General features: G+C 35.8%; 1 protein-coding gene across 1 annotated transcript in view; it reads left to right on the forward strand.

The window, feature by feature from the left end:
- The window catches only part of CFAP299 (cilia and flagella associated protein 299), a 262943-nt gene extending 244484 nt beyond the window's left edge, over nt 1–18459 (forward strand). The window contains exon 4 of the mRNA XM_039220018.1: nt 18410–18459. Coding sequence (XP_039075949.1) covers nt 18410–18430 — 21 coding nt within the window. The 3' untranslated portion in view covers nt 18431–18459. The remainder of the gene's footprint in view (nt 1–18409) is intronic.
- The last annotated feature ends 1421 nt before the right edge of the window (nt 18460–19880 follow it).

Genomic DNA, 19880 nt, shown 5'->3' on the forward strand with positions numbered 1-19880 from the left:
GTCTGTGACTCCCTCTCTCTCTGACCCTCCCCTGTTCACGCTGTCTCTCTCTCTCTCCTAGAAATAAGAAAAAAAAAAAAAAAGAAATTTTATATAAATAGAACCATATTGTCTGACTTCTTTAACTCAATATTTTGTTTTTGGGAGTCATCCATGTTATTGTGTGTATTGTAGTATATACTATTCATATCTGTGGTTTTCCATGGTATGATAACCCAGTTTGTTTTTCTGTTTCTGAAAGTGGACTGTTTATAGTTTGGGGCTGCTATGAATAATGGTGCTTTGAACATTCTTGTACAAGTCCTTGTGCACATAGATACATGATTTGCTATTGGGTGTATACTTACAGGTGAAGTTGTTAGGTCATAATATATATTTATGTTCAACTTTAGTAAATAATGCCACTTTCCAAAAAATAACTGAGCAATTTATATTCACAGCAGCCATGTATGAGAGCTCCTATTGCTTCATAGTCTCTTTAATATTTGGTATTTTAGTTATAAAAAAAGTTTTAGGGATGCCTGGGTGGCTCAGTCAGTTAAGCACCCGACTCGAGCTCAGGTCATGATCTCAGTTTGTGAGTTTGAGCCCCTTGTCGGGCTCTGTGCTGACAGCTGGGAGCCTGAGGACTGCTTCGGGTTCTGTGTCTCCTTCTCTCGCTGCCCCTCTCCCCCTCAAAAATAAACAAATACTAAAATGTTTTATAAAAAATTAATGTTGATTTATTTTTGAGAGGCAGAGACAAAGCACAAGTGGGGAGGGGCAGAGAAGCAGGAGGACATACAAGCCCAAACAGGCTCCAGGCTCTGAGCTGGCTGTCAGCACAGATCCCTACTTGCAGCTGGAACTCACAAACTGTGAGATCATGACCTGAGCCGAAGTCGGATGCTTAACTGACTGAGCCACCCAGGTGCCCCCAGTATTTTAGTTTTTAAATTTTATATATTTTAAGTATCTCTGTGATGTTATCTCATTGTGGTTTAAATTTGCATATCTTTGATTATTGATGAGGTCTTCATATGTTCATTGGTCATTTGGATATCTTCTATTGAGAAATGTCTCTTCAAGACTCTTGTTCATTTTCCTTCTCTGTTTTTGCATTTTAAAAAATTAAGGTGTTTTCCATATATTCAGGATTAAAACTCTTTGTTGATTATTTGGCTTGGGAATATTTTCTCTAGCTCTATTTTGACTCAGTATATTAATGAAAGTTCCTCATTTTAATGTGGTACAATTTATTAGTTTTTTTCCTTTATATGTGGAGTTTTTCTATCATGTTTAAGATACCTTTGCTGTCCCCAAATCACAAATATATACTCTTACAATATCTTCTAGAAGTTTTGTTATTTATATTTATATATAGTTTTTACCTACAGTTATTTTTGTGTGTGTGGTGTGAAATAGATGTTACTCAAAGCTATGAGATTATATACTATTGCTAAATAAATGAGCATAGATTGAGAATAACCTGATGGGAGAGCCCAGGGATGCTCCAATATGTGATCCCAAACTAGGCTCATTACTTTGCTACATGATCGTATAGAGTACAGGATACTAATACAGAGCACAGTATACTGTAGATTTCTGTCACCTAGATACTACCTGTAGTGCTGTATCCCATGATCGTATTGGCTTATGCCACAGTCAAGCCAGAATATAAACATAACTAAAATGTTATGGTAAACTAGAACATCATATTTTTAATTTGAATTATTATTAAGCCAAGCCTTTCATTCGGCACTAAAAGATTTCATTCGTTTTCATATAAAAGCAACAATTTACATTTTTTAAAACACTCTTTGATGCTTTCATGTTATTCAGGTCATTTGTCCCAGCCTCTCCTAATACTTTGGAGTCCTAAGTAATTAATGTAACATGTTTGCTATCTCTCATACCTCCACACATTCAACATTTATACATTTGATAAGCAAGCAGCAGATAGCAAACGTTGGATACTATAGGGTCATGTCCAGAACTCTGTGACTGGTATACCAGGGACCTTCCTTCTTTAGCTGACATTGCTCCCGACTTCAAATCTTGTTTGGGAAGAGCTATTCAATTACACCTGAACTTTAGTCATCCAGGTCATATTTCCTCAGTTTTTTCTAGGAAGGACATCTTGAGAAAAGCCATTTTTCTTTGAATTCTCATTTCATATAGTCTGTAGTAGGGCACTAATAATGGGATCTTGGCCACATTCTTGTCAGAGTAAATAACCTCCAGTGTCAGTTTATTTCACTTCTGCAAAAAAGACTATCCACAAAATGTTATGATGCAATCCCACATGTCACACTTGACCTGTAGCCAGCTCAATCGTGTGAAAGTACAAACTTTGTGCACAGTAGTTTTTATTCAGCCAAATTCAAGAAGAAAACATCTCTGAGCATGTGTTCATTTCAGTTGCAACATTTACAAAGTGCCTATTTTATGCAGTGCACTGTTTTAGATGTTATGAAGGGCATAAAATGAAATCCCTGCCAACCCACCTTGTATATCATCTCTAGGTCTGTCCCTTACATTACTGTTGAACCATAACTCTATAATCTTAATTTCCTTAAGAATTAGCTCCCAAATTATACCCTGTGATTACTGTTTCTTAAAAGATACCACCATGTGTTGTTGCAAGGCACTTTTCAAAGTTTTTAACTAGCAGTGATGATATTTGGCTTTTTACAAGTACGTGCCTAACTAACATTTATATGCCCTGTGAACCACGTTTGATTCTCTGCTTTTATACAGAGAATTCGTGATGAGAGATAAGAACACTAGGTCTTTTAGAGGGTAAGCCATGCAGTTAATGGTCCAGAGGGGTCTAGAAAATAAATTACCTTATCTCTGGCCCTATTTTGTTTTACTAGGTCACAAAGTTTGACTTCACAATTGCAGAGGTATTGGATTTAAAGACCCCTGTTAACAATGAATACAGACTCAAAACTCTCTTAAGTGTGCCTCATGATTGCGTTGTTATGAATTTCATGTAAAATAAGGTACTGCTGCTCCTGTTCTTGCAAGCTACTACTGTTACACTCCCAGGAAGTCTTTGAGGTCTGAAACTTGTGTTTAGGTTGTAAGGGATCATTTATTCCTGAAACATTTACAGTAGTGCTTTTATAAGGCATGTGACCAAATCATAACATGCGCCTTTAGCAATAAGGAATGAAGGTTGTTGATTATCAGTAGGAAACTTGGATGTTATACACTTGAAATTGGGATACCAAACAAAACAAAATGCTAAAGATTACCACATCTCAAAGGGAAAAATTAGTAATCCATGAATAATAAACAGAAAAAATATTTTCAAAAGGTAGGGTGTCAGATGCCTCTGAGATCAGTTTAACATATATGATCTGCACTTATATATAGTAGGTTACCTAAATTCAAACTGACCTTGGGCACTGTAGAGGGCAATGTTTTTGAAAGAATGAGGTGTATTAAAACAGTTTCTGCAATGTATTGCGCACAAATATGCTTTCCTTCCACGTTAGGCATGCAGAACTTTTTCCCACCTGTTTATTTTTCCTTAAACAAACATATTATCTGATATAACTAGTCCAAAGAAAATTTTCTCTTCCTCTACATGAATGAACTCCCCTCTTACCCTTTTGCTAAATCCTGGAGCTCTAGTGCAGTTCTTATATTACATCCATGTCACCTTTTGGAATCACTTCAATGGTAGAGTGCCTTGAATTATTTTCAAACATTTAATCACCTTCTCTTTAAGTCAGTTTTCTCCCTTGACAGTGCAAATTTACTTTCCAAATATAATGTACGATAATACAGACTGGGTTCCCTGTGCTATTATGAAATGAAAAACAAGCTTTGTCTCAACGTCTTTATAGCTATAAAATATAGCAAAATTAATCATGTTTCATCAAGTCTGTGCTTTAGTTCTCATGGACTACTATTGCATCCTGTGATTATCTCTTATGCTTTCACCACTAAAAAATTCAATATTTTAAAATAGGAATGGAAAGCTTCTAAAGGGTTGGGAGTATCCAAGATAGGAGGATGGTTTCTAATAAGTGGTTTATACTTAACTTTGTGGCGAAGATGGTAGGCTCTGGAGCCAGAATTGTAGGTTTATAGTTGAGCTCTGATATTCACTAGTTGGAACACTTTGGGAAAATAATATGCCTTTTCTGGACCACAGTTTCCTGCGCTGTGGAATGTGGGTGACAACGGTTGCCACTCAATGAGTTACGGGATGCTCTAAATGAAATGAAGATGAAACTTAGTATGGTGTCTGTAGTTAGTGCTTAATAAATATTAGTTACTTTTAAGATTTACTGGGGCGGCTGGGTGGCTCAGTCGGTTAAGCATCCGACCTCAGGTCATGATCTCACAGTTCATGGGTTTGAGCCCTGCATCAGGCTCTGTGCTGACAGATTTAGGTTGAGGAGAGACAAATCCAGTGGCTCTGATAGGTAGTCTCTTTCTGTTTCAGTTGCTTCACAGAGAGCTGGCTCAGCAAGTCTGTGTTAGTTCAGTAGAAGATCATTTGCTGGGGGCCAGAGGCTGCCCCTTTCCAAAAAGGCCATCCCCTGATGAGGTGGTCTCCACTGTTACAGATCAAATAGATTCCCTTGCCCCTGAGACTCATAAATATGTGAAGTATTGCTACCTCAGTTTCCTGTCTGCTGGAATGTTGGCCATGTGCACATAGACTTTAGCAGTGGGCAGTGAGAACTGAGGGCTGGAGATGGTGTGTGGTCTACTGCTTCTCTGCTTATCAGCTTTCCCTTGATAACCCCCATTTCTGTCTTCACTGTGAAGTGTGAGTGACATGTGTCCATGACCCCTGTGTTCACAAAAGTATAAGCTAATGTTTTATGCTTTTAGGGTAAAGAAGAGCTGTAAGGATGACACAAATGCCAGCAAAGTTGAAGGCAAGGAATTATAAATTTGAGTGAAAATAAGGCTTTGATATGTTAAAAGTCTCTATATCAAAAATGAAGATATAAAAGGACAAATGTTTTGAAAATTGTATGTAGCATATTTGACATATTAATTAAAAAATTTTTTTTCATGTTTTTATTTATTATTGAGAGACAGAGAGAGGCAGAGCATGAGCATGGAAGGGGCAGAAAGAAGGGGAGACACAGAATCTGAAGGAGGCTCCAGGCTCTGAGCTGTCAGCACAGAGCCTGTCACGGGGCTCAAACTCACAAACTGAGATCGTGACCCAAGCTGAAGTTGGACGCCCAACCGACTGAGCCACCCAGGTGTCCCACATATCAATTTTTAAAAGTTGAATTATTAATAGAAAATTTGGGAATGCAGAGGAATATATGGGCATAAAAAATCTCCAAATGTCAAGTGAGCACTGTATAAATGCATGAAATAGAATATGTAACTTAAAACAGTAATGAGACACAATGTTTGCTTCTCAAATTGGACAATAACTATTATTTAGTGTTGAGATTCGGAGGTGTTCACATGTTACTATTGATATTGATAGTATTTTGGCAATACATGGCTATAAATGAAAAATATGTATATACTTTAACCACTTATAGGAATTGTTTTTGAGGAAATATTTTAAAATGTATTTAAGGAATTAGCTATTGGAGTATTAGTATATTTTTATATTTTATCCCAATGTAATTAACATGTTATATTAGTTTTAGGTGTACAATATAGTGATTCAACAATTCTGTACATTCCTTAGTGCTCATCAGGGTAAACGTACGCTTTAATCTCCTTCACCTATTTCACCTATTCCCCCACCTACCTCCCCTCTGGTGATCATGCTTGTTCTCTATAGTTAAGAGTCTGTTTTTTGGTTTGTCTCTCTCTTTCTTTGTTTGCTTGTTTTATTTCTTAAATTCCACACATGAGCGCAATCATATGGTATTTGCCTTTCTCTGACTGACTTATTTCACTTAGCATTATACTCTGTAGATTCATCCATGTTGTTGCAAATGTCAAGATTTTATTCTTTTTTTAAGGTTGAGTAATAATTGTATACTTACACATACATACATGCACCACATCTTCTTTATCCATTCATCTATCAGTCTAACACTTAGGCTGCTTCCATAACTTGGCTATTATAAATAATGATGCTACAAATATAGGGGTGCAATATCCCTTTGAATTCATGTTTTCATATTCATTAGGTAAATATCCAGTAGTGTGATTACTGGATCATATGATAATTATATTTTTCATGTTTTAAGGAACCTTCATATTGTTTTCTCACAGCAGCTGCACCAGTTTGCATTCTCACCAACAGTGCACAAGGGTTCATTCTCCACATCCTTGCTAACACTTGTTTCTTGGTTTTCTTTGTTTTTTAGTTTAGTTTAGTTTTGTTTTTTTGTTTTGTTTTGGTTTTAGTCATTCTGGGAGGTGTGAGGTGATATCTCATTGTGGTTTTAATTTGCATCTTCCTGGTGATGAGTGATGTTGAGCACCTTTTCATGTGTCTGTTTGCCATCTGGATGTCTCTTTTGGAGAAATGTCTATTCGTGTCATATCATTTTTTAATTGGATTATTTGTTGTTGTATACTTCTTTGTATTTTTGGATGCTAACCCTTTATCAGATATGACATTTGCAAATGTCTTCTCCAATTCAGTAGGTTGTCTTTTAGTTTTGTTGATTGTTTCCTTCACTATGCTGAAGCTTTTTATTGTGATGTAGTCCTAATAGTTTAATTTTGCTTCTGTTCTGTATGCCACAGAAGACATATCTAGAAAAATGTTACTACAACTGATGTCGGAGAAATTACCTGTGCTCTCTTGTAGGATTTCTATGGTTTCAGGTCTCACATTTAAGCCTTTAATCCATTTTGGATTTACTTTTGTGTATGGTGTGAGAAAGTGGTCCAGTTTCATTCATTGCATGTTGCTGTCCAGTTTTCCCAACACCATTTGTTGAAGAGACTTACCTTTTCTCACTGTATATTTTTGCCTCTTTTGTGAAAGATTAATTGACCATATAATTGTGGGCTTATTTCTGGGGTTTCTCTCCTGTTCCATTGATCTATGTGTCTATTTTTGTGCCAGTAGCATACTGTTTTGATTATGACAGCTTTGTAGTATAGTTTGAAATTCTGATTGTGATACCTCCAGTTTTGTTCTTCTTTTTCAAGATTGCTTTCACTATTTGGGGTCTTTTGTGGCATTAATTTTGTAGATTGCTCTGAAAAGTACAGACTAAATTTAGCAAGATGTTCTCCCAATCTCTAAGCATGGAATGTCTTTCAATTTGTTTGTGTTCTTTTTAGTTGATTTCATTAATGCTGTATAGTTTTCAGAATACAAGTCCTTCACCCTCTTCATTCAGTTTATTCCTATGTATTTTATTATTTGGGTTGTACGTGTAAGTACGACTACAGTAAAACCTTGGATTGCAAGTAACTTGTTTTGTGAGTGTTCCAGAGATGAGCAAACATTTCTAATAAATTTTAATTTGATAAACAAGTGATGTTTTGCAATACATGTAGTACGTGATGCCGAATGTCATGCATTTACAACTGAGCCATTGGTTCTTGAAATTCACTTTAGTATACAAGGGCTTTGGATTATAGGCATGTTCCTGGAACAAATTATGCTCACAAACCAAGGTTTTACTGTATTTTTAAAATTTCTCTTTCTGTTGTTTCCTTATTAGTGTATAGAAATTCAATGGATATTTGTAGGTTGATTTTGTATTATATGACCTTATTGAATTTGTTTATGAGTTCTATAGTTTTTGGTGCAGTTTTTAGCATTTTCTTTTTTTTTAATTTATTTTTTTAAAAATTTTATGGGGGAAGTGAAGAATAAAGAAGGAGGGAGAAAGAGAGAGACAATCTGCTGACAGTGTAGAGCCTGAAGTGGGTCTTGAACTCATAAACTGTGAGATCATTAGCCAAAATCAGAGTCAGAGGCTTAAATGACTGAGGCACCCAGGTACCCCGTAGCATTTCTTTTTAATTTATTTGAGAGAGAGAGAGGATGCAAATGGAGAAGAGGGGCGGGGGGGGGAGAGAGAGAGAGAGAGAGAGAGAGAGAGAGAGAGAATCTTAAGCAGGCTCCACACTCAGCTTAATTTGACAGCATATAGATTGGTTTTGCTTTTTTATATATTCAATAGTTAGCCTATGTCTTTTGATTGGAGTGTCCATTTATATTCAAAGTAAATATTGATAGGTATATACTGATTGACACTTTGTTACTTATTTTATGTTTTTTTTTTTATAGTTCTTCTCTGTCATGGTTTGCTGGTTTACTTTAGTGATATACTTGAATTTGTTTCTTTTTCTTTTTTCTTTTTTTTCTTTTTTTGTATATCTAGTCGTGTTTTTTGATTTGTGGTTACCATTAAGTCTACATATAACATCTTTTGCATATAGCAGTCTATTTTAAACTGATGGTTGCTTAAGTTCAAACCCATTCTTTATTCCTCTCCCCACAATGTTTTAGGTACATGGTATCAAAATTCACCTCCTTTTACTTTGTGAATCCCTTGGCTGATTTTTATAGGTACACTTAATTTTACTGTTTTTGTGTGCTTTCTACTTTTCTTGCTCTTACTTATGGTCTTTTATTTCCACTCAAAGTGTTCCCTTTAACATTTCTTGTAGGGCTTGTTTAATGGTCATGAATTACCTTCACTTTTGTTTGCCTGGGAAAGTCTTTATCTCTCCTGTTTGGAATGTTAACCTTGCTGGATAGACAATCCTTGTTGTAAGTATTTTTCTTCCTGCACTTTGAATATAACATGCCACTCCCTTATAGCATTCAAAGTGTCTGCTGAAAAATTCACTGATTGCCTTATGAGGTTTCCCTTGTATGTTACTATGCTCTTTTCTCTTGTTGCTTTTAAAATTCTCTGTCATTCCATTTTGCCATTTTAATTACTGTGTGTCTTAGTGTGGACTTCCTTGGGTTGATTTTGTTGGTGTCTCTCTATGCCACCTCGATCTGAATTTCTATTTTTTTCTCCAGGTTTGGGAAGTTTTCAGCTCTTATGTCTTCAAATAAATATTCTGCTCTCTTTTCTCTCTTTTCTTTTTCTGGGATCTTTATGATGTGAATGTTATTACACTTCATGGTGTTGCTGAATTTCCTGTCTATTTTTATTTATTATTATTTTTTTTTCTCTCTCCTGTTCAGTTTGATTGCTTTCCATTGCTCTTTCTTCCAGGTCACTGATCCAGTCTGCTTCCTCTAGCCTACATTTATTCCCTCTAGTGTGTTTTTAATTTCTTATTAAATGAAGATGAAGTTATTGAGTTCTTCATCTTTGGTTACTTTTTGTTTTAAATGTTTACTGTCTCTTTGTTGAGGGTCTCACTGAGGTCCTTCATCCTTTCTTTCAAGTCCAGTGGATATCTTTATGACCAGTATTTTGAATTCTGTGTCAGTCATATTACTTATCTATGTTTCAGTTAGTTCTCTTGCTAAGATTTTGTCCTATTCTTTCATTTGGGACATATTCATCTGTCTCCTCATTTTGTCTAACTCTCTGTTTCTGTGTTAGAGAATTCAGCTACATCTCCTGCTCTTGAAAGTAGCAGATTTATGAAGAAGAGGTCCTGGAGCGCACAGCAGTGCAATGTCCCCTGTTCATCAGAGCCTGGCACTTCTGGCATGCCTCCTATGTGTATTGCTTGTGCCCTACATTTGTGGCTGAGCTTCTTTTTCCTCCAGTCCAGTTGTCTGCAGTGGCTCTCTTTGCCTGTTGCAGGCAGAATTTGGTTCCTGTATTGTTAGTGGGCCAGTCTGGGGCCACCTTGGGCTTGAGTTGAGTCAGACCAGGCATTTTCCAGAAATGCAGTAGCATTGAACTTCAGGGAGTTTTCCCTGTGCTGTCCCGTGAAGAGATTTAATTACCAGGCAGAATCTGCAGTCAGACCAGATATCTGCCCCCACTCCACTACTAAAGCCACAGTCAGACTGTGGTATGTGTTTATCTTCCCCTCACCCTTGGGCAGGAGTCACTTTAGAGTCATGCTGTCCCCTGTTGGGGTTGCTTGGACACTGCCAGGCCTACGCCAGGCTAGGCTATAGCCAAGGGTACATTGGAGGGGGCAGGTCTGCAGAAGAGGGCAGAGAATAAGGGTACTATAGGAGCAAAGTCTGCATAGTTCTCTGTGGCAAGGGACCTGGAGCAGCTTTAGAAACTTCTGTCTCAGGGCCATCTGCAGGAGATGGTCCTAGATCACACGGGAGAGTGAGGAAGGGTACCTGTGCCAGCAAGGTTCATGCCAGTCCACTGTGGGAGGGGACTTATAGCCACCAGGGGAACCTTCTTCCCAGGCCAGGATGGAGGAGGCATATCCACAGAAGGTCACAGGGGCAGCGTGTGCTGTTAGCAAGTTAGGTGGAGCATTTGTATTGCATTGGTTCCCTAAAATGTCTGTGTTTCTAGGCTGGGGGTGGGGGAGGGAAATGGTGCCCACGGGTTCTTTTGTTCCAGGAGAAATCTCCCAAAAATCCTTGCCCCTCTAGGAAGGCACTGAGATCAGTAAAGAAATCTTGGTCCTGTATACCTCAGGGATTTTTCAAACCGTTTCTTCTCGACTGTATCTCTATGTGGCTGTTGTGCTGTCTCTTTAAGGGTAGGGACTTGGTTTCTTGTCACCCTCCTAGCTCTTCCAGAGCTGAGCTTGATGATTTTTAAAGTTTTTGGTTTTATGTCCTACTGATTATAGTTGGTCTCTCTGCTTTTCAAAGCCAGGTATTCTGGGGATTTGTCTCCGCTGTGTGGGTTCCCGTGACTGGGGTGCTTGGCACGGCGTCCACTCCTCTTTCTTTTCTGAGCTTGAGGCATCCCTCCCTCCCTTGGACAGTCCCATGATTTTTTTTTTTAGCTCTGGACCTGTCTCTGCCCTTCTTACCTTCTTCTATGTGGCTTCCTCTCTACATTTAGCTGTGGAGAGTCTGTTCTGCCAGTCTTTATATTGTTTTCTGGTTTATTGACACTGATGTGGGTTTTATCTAGTTTTAGCCATAGGACAAGGTGAGCTTAGGGTCCTCCTACTCCACCATCTTCCCTGGAAGTCTCAGTGCATGGTTTTTTAAGTTAAAAAAATTGATAGCACCCTAAATTCTGGCAGTTGAGAATTGCTTAAATAATGATTCAGCCATATGATGGAATATTATATAACAATGGAGTTTCAGGAAAATATACAACAGCTTAAAAATACTGTCCATATGTAATTCAAGAACAAAAAGCCCCATCTGTCTTGTTATATCACCTAGGAAGGCTATTCACAAAGGTCTGATCATTTCTAGGGACTTTATTTTTCTTCATTTTTTGTGCATTTTAAAAAAATATAGCAATATATTACTTGGTGTGGTCACAAATATAGAAGTGATTGCTTAAAAGGAGCATGTGTATAAAATTACTAAACTTTAGAGACTTAAACCAAGGATTTTGCTCGTTAAAGTCATTGTAATATCCTCACCATGCTTACTTCCTTCAAGGGCTTGTCCTAGAGAAGGGTGGATCCAATCTAAAGAAAAATTTGCACAGACACACAATCTTAAAAGAGCTCATATTTCAAAAGCTGGATTTTGTGGGGAAGAAATATCATTTGACAATGATCTGGGTGGGCTTGGTGACTGGAGAGCACACAGGGACACCCCTGTTTCATGGTGAATGCATGGACAACACTCAAAAACCAGATTATGAATTATACAAAAGTATGAACTGTATATCACATAGAAAGGCAGGATGGAAAGATACCAGTGACTTTGGATTGGAAACCTGGGCCCTGAAGTCTGATCAGTGATATCAAAAGGAAAGATTTTAACCCTAGGAGTATGAGAAGGAGAATGGGGTTGAGTATTCTAAGCCAACCAAATACTTCTCTTAGAGAAAATGTGTTTAAACTAGAAAAAAATAACTGCATTTATTTTACATTGGCAAGATCACATGTTTTGCCACCAGTGAAAATGGGGGCTCACAAGGTAAATTAAGTTCAGTTATAGGGAAAATTTTTAAAGCTACATTTTTCATGCCTGAGTTGTGTAAAATTCATACCTCAATTAAAAAAGAGATGGTTGTTTATAATCCTCCTTGAGGTCATGTTAAAATAATTTATTCATATTTTAGAAGTGGGAGTTAGATGATTTTCACTGAAGAGATACTTCTGTGCAAATATATTTTCTTTTGAACGTTTACTTTTCAACCAAATGCTTAATAAGCATGTCTTCGACTTTGTTTTCCAAAGGTAAAAGGTGGTCTAGTGAGAGGAGAAGGAAAATACCAAAATGATTTTCCTAAAGTGTTTTCATAGTAATCGTTTTACCTTAAACATAAAGGAAGTTACATTAATACATCTTACTCTGACTACAGACTAGAAAATTGAAAAACTAGATTGCATAGCCAAGAGGAAATAATGCTATGAAATGCTCTTGCTGATATTACTACATCACCTTTTAAGTGAAAGATATAGAAACAAATGTCAGGAATGTGTTTTCAAGAATGAGCTCTTTACTTGTGCTATTTTTTTTATGGCTCTAAATATAACCTGCAAACAAGATGAAAAGAGGACATTTGTTTTTGTATTAAAAAGACACCACCACCAGTTTATTGTTACCTACTTGATAATATATCATTAGCTTTTTTTTTCTGCTTTTTTGAATCTTTTTATTTAGAAATAATTTCAAACTTAAAAAAAAAAAGACACAAGAATACACTGAAAACATCTGTACATCCTTTACCACCCACATTCACCCATTGTTATCTATCATTTTTAATGGTATTTTTCAAAATGTTTAACATATTGAGTGCTGAAACAAAAGTCATGTAGCATTGTTTTGTGTGTTTCATAGGCAATATCCCTGTTTTCCATGGTTTTCAGATAAGGGCAGCTTTTCCCAGTCCACAGAATTGCCTTAGGGCAGTAGTGGCCAGATCATTTTTCTTTTGTAATCCTAGGAAGGACCGCTCAGTGGTTGAGAGAAGAGTCTAGAAAACTTCCAACTATTCTAGCTAATGAATAAACCAAAACAAACAAACAAAAACCCCCACAAAAAACAATAAACAAATGAGTATGTGAGCATAAGTAAGTCTTACTACTAAGTGTATATTTCAAACATGGGAGTTTCATTCTTCAACCTCACCATTTCTTTTGCAGCTAACAGTATATTATAAATCTTTCTAGAAATACATATATACATGTATATTTTTATACTATGCATGTTTATATGTGATATATAGCCATTGCTATACTGATAGACATAAAGTTATAGACAGCTAAAGAACTGTAAATACACCTGTAAATAAAATTACAGATACAGGTTTAAACATGCTTTTCTGTATTTTACCTAATGGGATTATACTCTCTGCACTCTTCTGCAGCTTGCTCTTTCCACATAGCAATATACCTGAACTAGCTTGTGGTATTAATTCATGTAGCTCTGCCTCAGTCTTTTTAAAAGTACATAATATTGCATTATAGGTATTATGGATGGATATGCTGTAATTGTTTAATCTGTATTCCAAGCAATAGGTGTTTTTTTTTTTTTTTTCTTTTTACCTTTTTGCTGTTACAAAAGTAACAAACATTTGCTGGTGCCTGGATCACTCAGTTGCTTAAGAGGCCAACATACTTTTCTTTTTTCTTTTTTTTTTACACATTTATTTATTTTTGAGAGGCAGACTGAAACAGCAGTTGCAGGGGAGGGGCAGAAAGAAAGAGAGATACAATATCTCAATCAGCCTCCAGGCTCTGGGGAAATGTTCAGCACAGAGCCCAATGTGGGGCTCAAACCCACGAACCATGAGATCAATACCCGAGTGACCAGAGCCAAAGTTGGACGCTTAACCAAGTAAGCCACCCAGGCATCCCGAGAAGGCCACTCTTGATTTCATCTCATGTCAAGATCTTGTGGCTCATGAGTTCAAGCCCCATATTCGGCTTTGTGCTGACAGTGTGGAGCCTGTTTGGATTCTCTCTCTTTCCCTCTCTCTCTGTTCCACCCTGCCTTTCTCTATCAAAATAAATAAATGAGCTTAAAAAATTAAAATTAAAAAAAAATTGCTTTTTTAAAAAATCTTTGTTTATTTCCTTTGAGAGAGAGAATGCAGGGGAGGGGCAGAGAGAGAAGAGGGAGAGAGAGAATCCCAAGAAGGCTGTGCCATCAGTGTAGAGCCTGATGCAGGGCTTGATTCCACCACCAGGAGATCATGACCTGAGCTAAAATCAAGAGTCAGCTGCTTAACTGTCTGAGCCACCAGATGCCCCTCTTTTTAAATATATATTTCAAGTTTTTATTTAAATTCTAGTTAGTTAACATATATGGTAAAATTGCTTTTAAGTATAGAATTTAGTGATTCATCACTTACATGTATATTTCTTTCTTATCTGAGGTCTCCTGTAAAATAAATTTCTAGCAGGTTATTTGTGCGTGTAAATTGTGACAATAATTGTTAAATAATTTTTATAATATTATTTGAAATTTCTTGTCTTTGGCACATAGTATGCATTGAATAAATGTTAATAGTAGGAAAGAAGAAAGGAAAGGAGTAAGGAAAAAGGGAAGAGAGTCAGGTAGTCTGGTCTTCTGGGGACCTTTACTTAAGTGAAAGAGAATAGGGACCTCCCAGTGGAGATTTGTGACTGCCTTTACTTACCAACTTTCTATTGTGCTTTTGAATCTTTTTATTTCTGTGCTTTTTAAAATATTATAGACTTTCTCTATCTTTTAGAGTCCAGCTTGAATGTTATAGAAGGATATAACAAGTATAAGAAAGAATATAGCAGATAAAACGTTAAATGTTTTATTGTATGGTCCTGTCATACCCTCAACTTTTTTTTTTTTTTAATCACAATTGCAACTTTTTTTCAGTCTGTCTCTCAGGTAGACAAGAAGCAAGGAGCGCCATAAGGATAGAGACTGTGCCTGTCTTATTTGTAACTATATTCTCTACTCTGTCTGGGTGCTTAGCATTTGTTAAAAGCAAAAAGCAGAGGGAGAGATATAGAGTGTGACTGAGAGAGAGAGAGAGAAAGAGAGAGAGAGAGAGAGAGAGAGAGAGAAATAGATCTAGAAGAGATAGGGAGACAGACCAAGAGACAGAGATACAGATAGAAAGTAAGGAAAAGAAACAGGGATGGGGAGAGGAGAGGAAGGACAGGAACAAGAAGGTTAGAGGAGAATTATGTTAACTGAAGGGTAAGAAAGGAAAAAAGGCACCAAGCTACAAGAATCTCTATTTTTGACTTCATAATTAGGAAACTTTGGATCATTTTCCAGAAAACCAAAGCTTACATCTATAGCTGGGCTGCTAAGTGCAGGGAAAAAGCTATGAGTGCCCAGCATCAAAATCATTTCAAGGGCTTGTCTTATAATTTAAGTTGTGCAGCAAGAACTGAGCAAGTAAAGGTGAACACCTACTTTCTATTACCTGATGCTGTGGGAATGGAAATGTAATTACAGTCATCAATCTATCATGGTGAGAGAAGCTTGGAAATTACATTGAACTAGGAGCTCATGTAATATAACAATGTAATGGTTTTATGAAGCAGATTTGCTTATTTTCATTTTAGATTAACATGTAATGTAGCAGAGACATTTATAAAACATTTTCCAGTTAAAATTTCTTTTTTAATCTATTACATCATAACTATGTCTATATGTATATATGTGTATATATATATACACATACATCACGCATATATTTTCATAATTACAATGGATGGAGACACTCACATTAAAGAAGTGAACTATCTTAAATTTTATACCGTTCACAAATGTTAAATCTAAATAGAATATAATTTATTTAATTTATAGGCTTCTTTCTTCTTCTACCTATCTCTCAGTATCTTCTTTTTTGGGCCATGTGTCTCTCTTCACCAACATTAGAAAGTAAGTTCATAAAAGGAAAGTAAACCAAATATTCAAATAATTAATAGCGGGTTGTTAATTTTTTGTTCATTTTACTTTATCAATATTCTCATACTTATACTCATGCATATATATATATGTATATATGTATATAATTTGTGCCCAACAAATTATATAATTTGTGCCCAGTAATATATTATATATATTATTTGTGCCCAACTGATGACTGATTCCAGTAATACCAGAGAATGAGACTCAAATTATCCTTTAATAGGAGGATTTGTTAACATATGGAACATGCCTCATTTGGCTTTCCTCTCAGTTTATTGGAGTTAAATCAACAGGGGTTTGATGCTGTTCATACCTTGAAGAAGCAACTGGCAGAAAGTAGTGCTCATGGAAGTTTCCTTTACAAGTTAGAAAAACATTTTGGCTTCATCCTACATATACTGCACTCCAAGGTCTATTGCTACTGTTTTCCGAATTACTCACTGGCTTGATGAATGGCAGTTACAAGTAGGGCTTTTATTGCAATGTACAGATGTTGATATTTTCCACAATTTTCTTGGAGTAAATGGAAGGCTTTCATATTGAAAAACCTCATTTTGGTTGTAATAAAAGAACTTAGATTTCCACTTTTTAAAGATCCATATAACACCTACATTTTTATTCTTATTTTTTAAATAAAGTTTGTTTAAAGAACCTGTCTTCCTTGGCATTGATAGAAAGCAGATGTTACCTAATGGGATGTAGCCAGAGATTTAATGAGTAATAACAGAGAGTTAGAATAATCATGTTGAGGTCAGAAATGGGTTAGAATTATTATATAAAACTGGATACAGCTAACAAGAGTTTGTGTATTTGTATGTGTGTATGTATGAATATATATACAGATATGAATATCTATACATATAGATACACATATATATCTATATCTATATCTATATCTAATCTATATCTATATCTATATAGATATAGATATAGATATATATAGAGAGAAAGATTTAGAAAGAGGAAAAGAGAGGGTACTGAAAAGGAGAGAGAAAAAGAAAATTCGGGGTGAAAATGTTGCACAATCAAATTCAGTTCTACAAATGACTTAGGATTTAGCAACATTTTAAATTTATTTTAATTATGTATTTGAAATTTGCATAGTGTGTGAGACATTTATTTTTATTTATTTATTTTTTTTACAAATAGTTTATTGTCAAATTAGTTTCTACATAACACTCAGTGCTCATCCCCAAAGTGCCCTCCTCCATGCCCATCCCCCCCCCCCCCCCCCCACCATCAGTCCTCAGTTTTTGTCAGCATTCAAGAGTCTCTCATGGTTTGCCTCTCTCCCTTTCCCCCACCATTTCCGCCCTTCTTCTCCCCCTTGTTCCTCCGTCAAGTTCCTCCTAATCCTCCTATACGTGCAAACATATGATATTTGTCCTTCTCTGCCTGACTTATTTCGCTCAGCATAACACCCTCAAGGTCCATCCATGTTCATTTAAATTGGGGCTTATAATTTGATATTAAGAAATGTACAGATGAATTTCCTGGAAAACTTTTCAAGGGCTTTTAAAGTACATACATTTGCTTTTATAATACTACACCTATTCACCATTTGGATACCTTTTTATGTCCAGACACTTACGGTTGTGTTAGGAAAAAAAAGTTTGCATTATGTTAATATGACTTCGTAAATAAATAGGACTCTTGCCTTCTGTATAATTATTCACAATGGCAAAACTTTAGTGCGAAATCCAAATGATATCCACAGCTCTCAAAATCCTATTTTCTGTGATCTCATTTAACTGTATTAAGGAATCTTGAGAACTTAGTCATACTGTGCATGCAAATACTTCCAAGGCCAGGGAGCTATGTAGTGAGAAAAGAAAGTAATTTTGGAGAATCTCCTTTTAGAAATGTTTCACAGTTTGGTTTATAGGGTTTATTTATTAAAGTTTAAAAATTTTTTACTTTTTTTAATGTTGAATTATTTCAATAGAATAGTTTTTTAATATTAGATTAATTTTAAGCAATCCAGAGTAATAAGTGCTATTTTTATTTTTGTTTTTTTTTTAATTGGGCCAAAGTAATAATGAAATATACAATAGATTTTAGAGCAGTTTTAGTTTTACGGCAATATTAAGAGGAAGGTATAGAGATTTCCTATATACCTCTTGCCCCCACGCATGTACAGCCTACCCATTATCAACATCCGTAACCAGAATGGTATATTTGTTATACACCCAAAGTCCATCTTGGTGTTGTATAATCTACAGATTTTAACAAATATATAATGACATATACAGTATCATACAAAGTATTTTTTTCACCCACATCCCCCGTGCTATGCCTGTTCATCCATTCCCTTTAACCTCTGATCTTTTTAAAGTCTCCGTAGTTTTACCTTTTACAGAATGACGTATAGAAGATAGTCATAGAGTCATTTAGTATGGGGCCTTTTCAGGTTGACTTCTTTCACTTACTCATATGCATTTAAGTTCCTTCCATGTCTTTTCATGGCTTGATAGCTCATGCCTTTTGAGTTCTGAATATTACATTGTCAGGATGTCCCATAATTTATTTATCTATTCACCTACTGAAGGGCATCTTGGTTGCTTCCAGGTTTTGGCAAATTATGAATAAAGCACATCTGAGTCAGCTTTTGCGTGGGCATGTTTTCAACTTTAGGTAAATATCAAGCAATGCTATAATGATTTTTTCATGATGCATTTAATTTTGTAATGTTTTCTTTTTTTATTTGGCATCTGTGGAGTTTTTAATAATTTCTATTTTACGTGTAACTATGTTTTGGTAACTTTCCAATGACAGCTAACCTATCTATATATTTGCATGTTTATATGCTACATTCTATCAGTTTTTGTGTCTCTGTACCTACTAATAGGTTTTGTCTGGTGAAATAACTTTGTTTGAATAGTCCATAAATGACCCTCAAAATGATAAAGTGAAACAAAGCCAAAAATTCTAAACAGTGTTTGAATAACCCAAATGCATTTTTGTAGTTCTATCTTTCTGTTAGTCTTACTTACCTGGGCACCATTTTGCTCATGGGAAATTTCTTAAGAGTTTAAAAAGACTGAATAATACTCATTATTATCCATGGATTTTCAGACAATTTGTGTACTTATTTATTCTTATTGTTTATGAAGTATTTCTAAGTAATTTATTAATTGAAGAGATTCTGGTTTTCCTTTATAGCCCCTCTTTCTGATCACATTAACAACTTTTTTTTTAATTTAATAGATGCTCAAATAAAAGTAAATAATACCAGTGAGGTGTGGATGGAGATGAAGGTCTGGTTTCTTTTTATAGAAGACATTACCCAGATTTCACTGGTACGAATAGCCCTGAACTCATCTGAACTCTCAGTTTCCCCAATTGGGCATAGTACTGAAGTAGTGAAAGATGTACATTTAAGGAAAAGAGAGCAAACTTTTCCAGCTTTATTGAGGTACCGTTGACAAATAAAAATTGTATATATTTAAGGTGTACATTGTGATGGTTTGATATAATATACATTGTGAAATGATGGCTATAGTAAGCTAATTAAAGCTAATTAACACATCCATCATTTCACATAGTTGCTGTGTGTGTGTGTGTGTGTGTGTGTGTGAGAGAGAGAGAGAGAGAGAGAGAGAGAGAGAATACAAGATTTACTCTTAGCAAGTATTGTCAAGCTATAATATTGTATTATCAACTACAGTTACCAGGCTGTACATCAGAGCCATAGAACCTATTCATCTTATAACTGAGTTTGTGCTCCTTAACCACCTTTCCATTCCCCCTACCCCCAGCCCCTGGCAACCAACATTTTCTCTTTGCTTATGTGAGTTTGATTATATTTAGATTCCATATATAAGTGAAATCATGCAGTACTTGTCTTTCTGTGCCTGGCTTATTTTACTCAGCATAATGCCCTTGAGATTCATTTGTATTGTCATAAATGGCAGGATTTTCTTCTTTTTTTAATGGATGATTGATATAATAATATAATAATAATATTTTTATGGATATATGATATGTGTACATTACATACACAAAATGTGATATTATATATACCATAGTCTTTATCCAT

The sequence above is a fragment of the Hyaena hyaena genome, unplaced genomic scaffold (genome assembly GCF_003009895.1).
Source record: "Hyaena hyaena isolate Hyena2069 unplaced genomic scaffold, ASM300989v1 scaffold_857, whole genome shotgun sequence".
Lineage (NCBI taxonomy): Eukaryota > Metazoa > Chordata > Mammalia > Carnivora > Hyaenidae > Hyaena > Hyaena hyaena.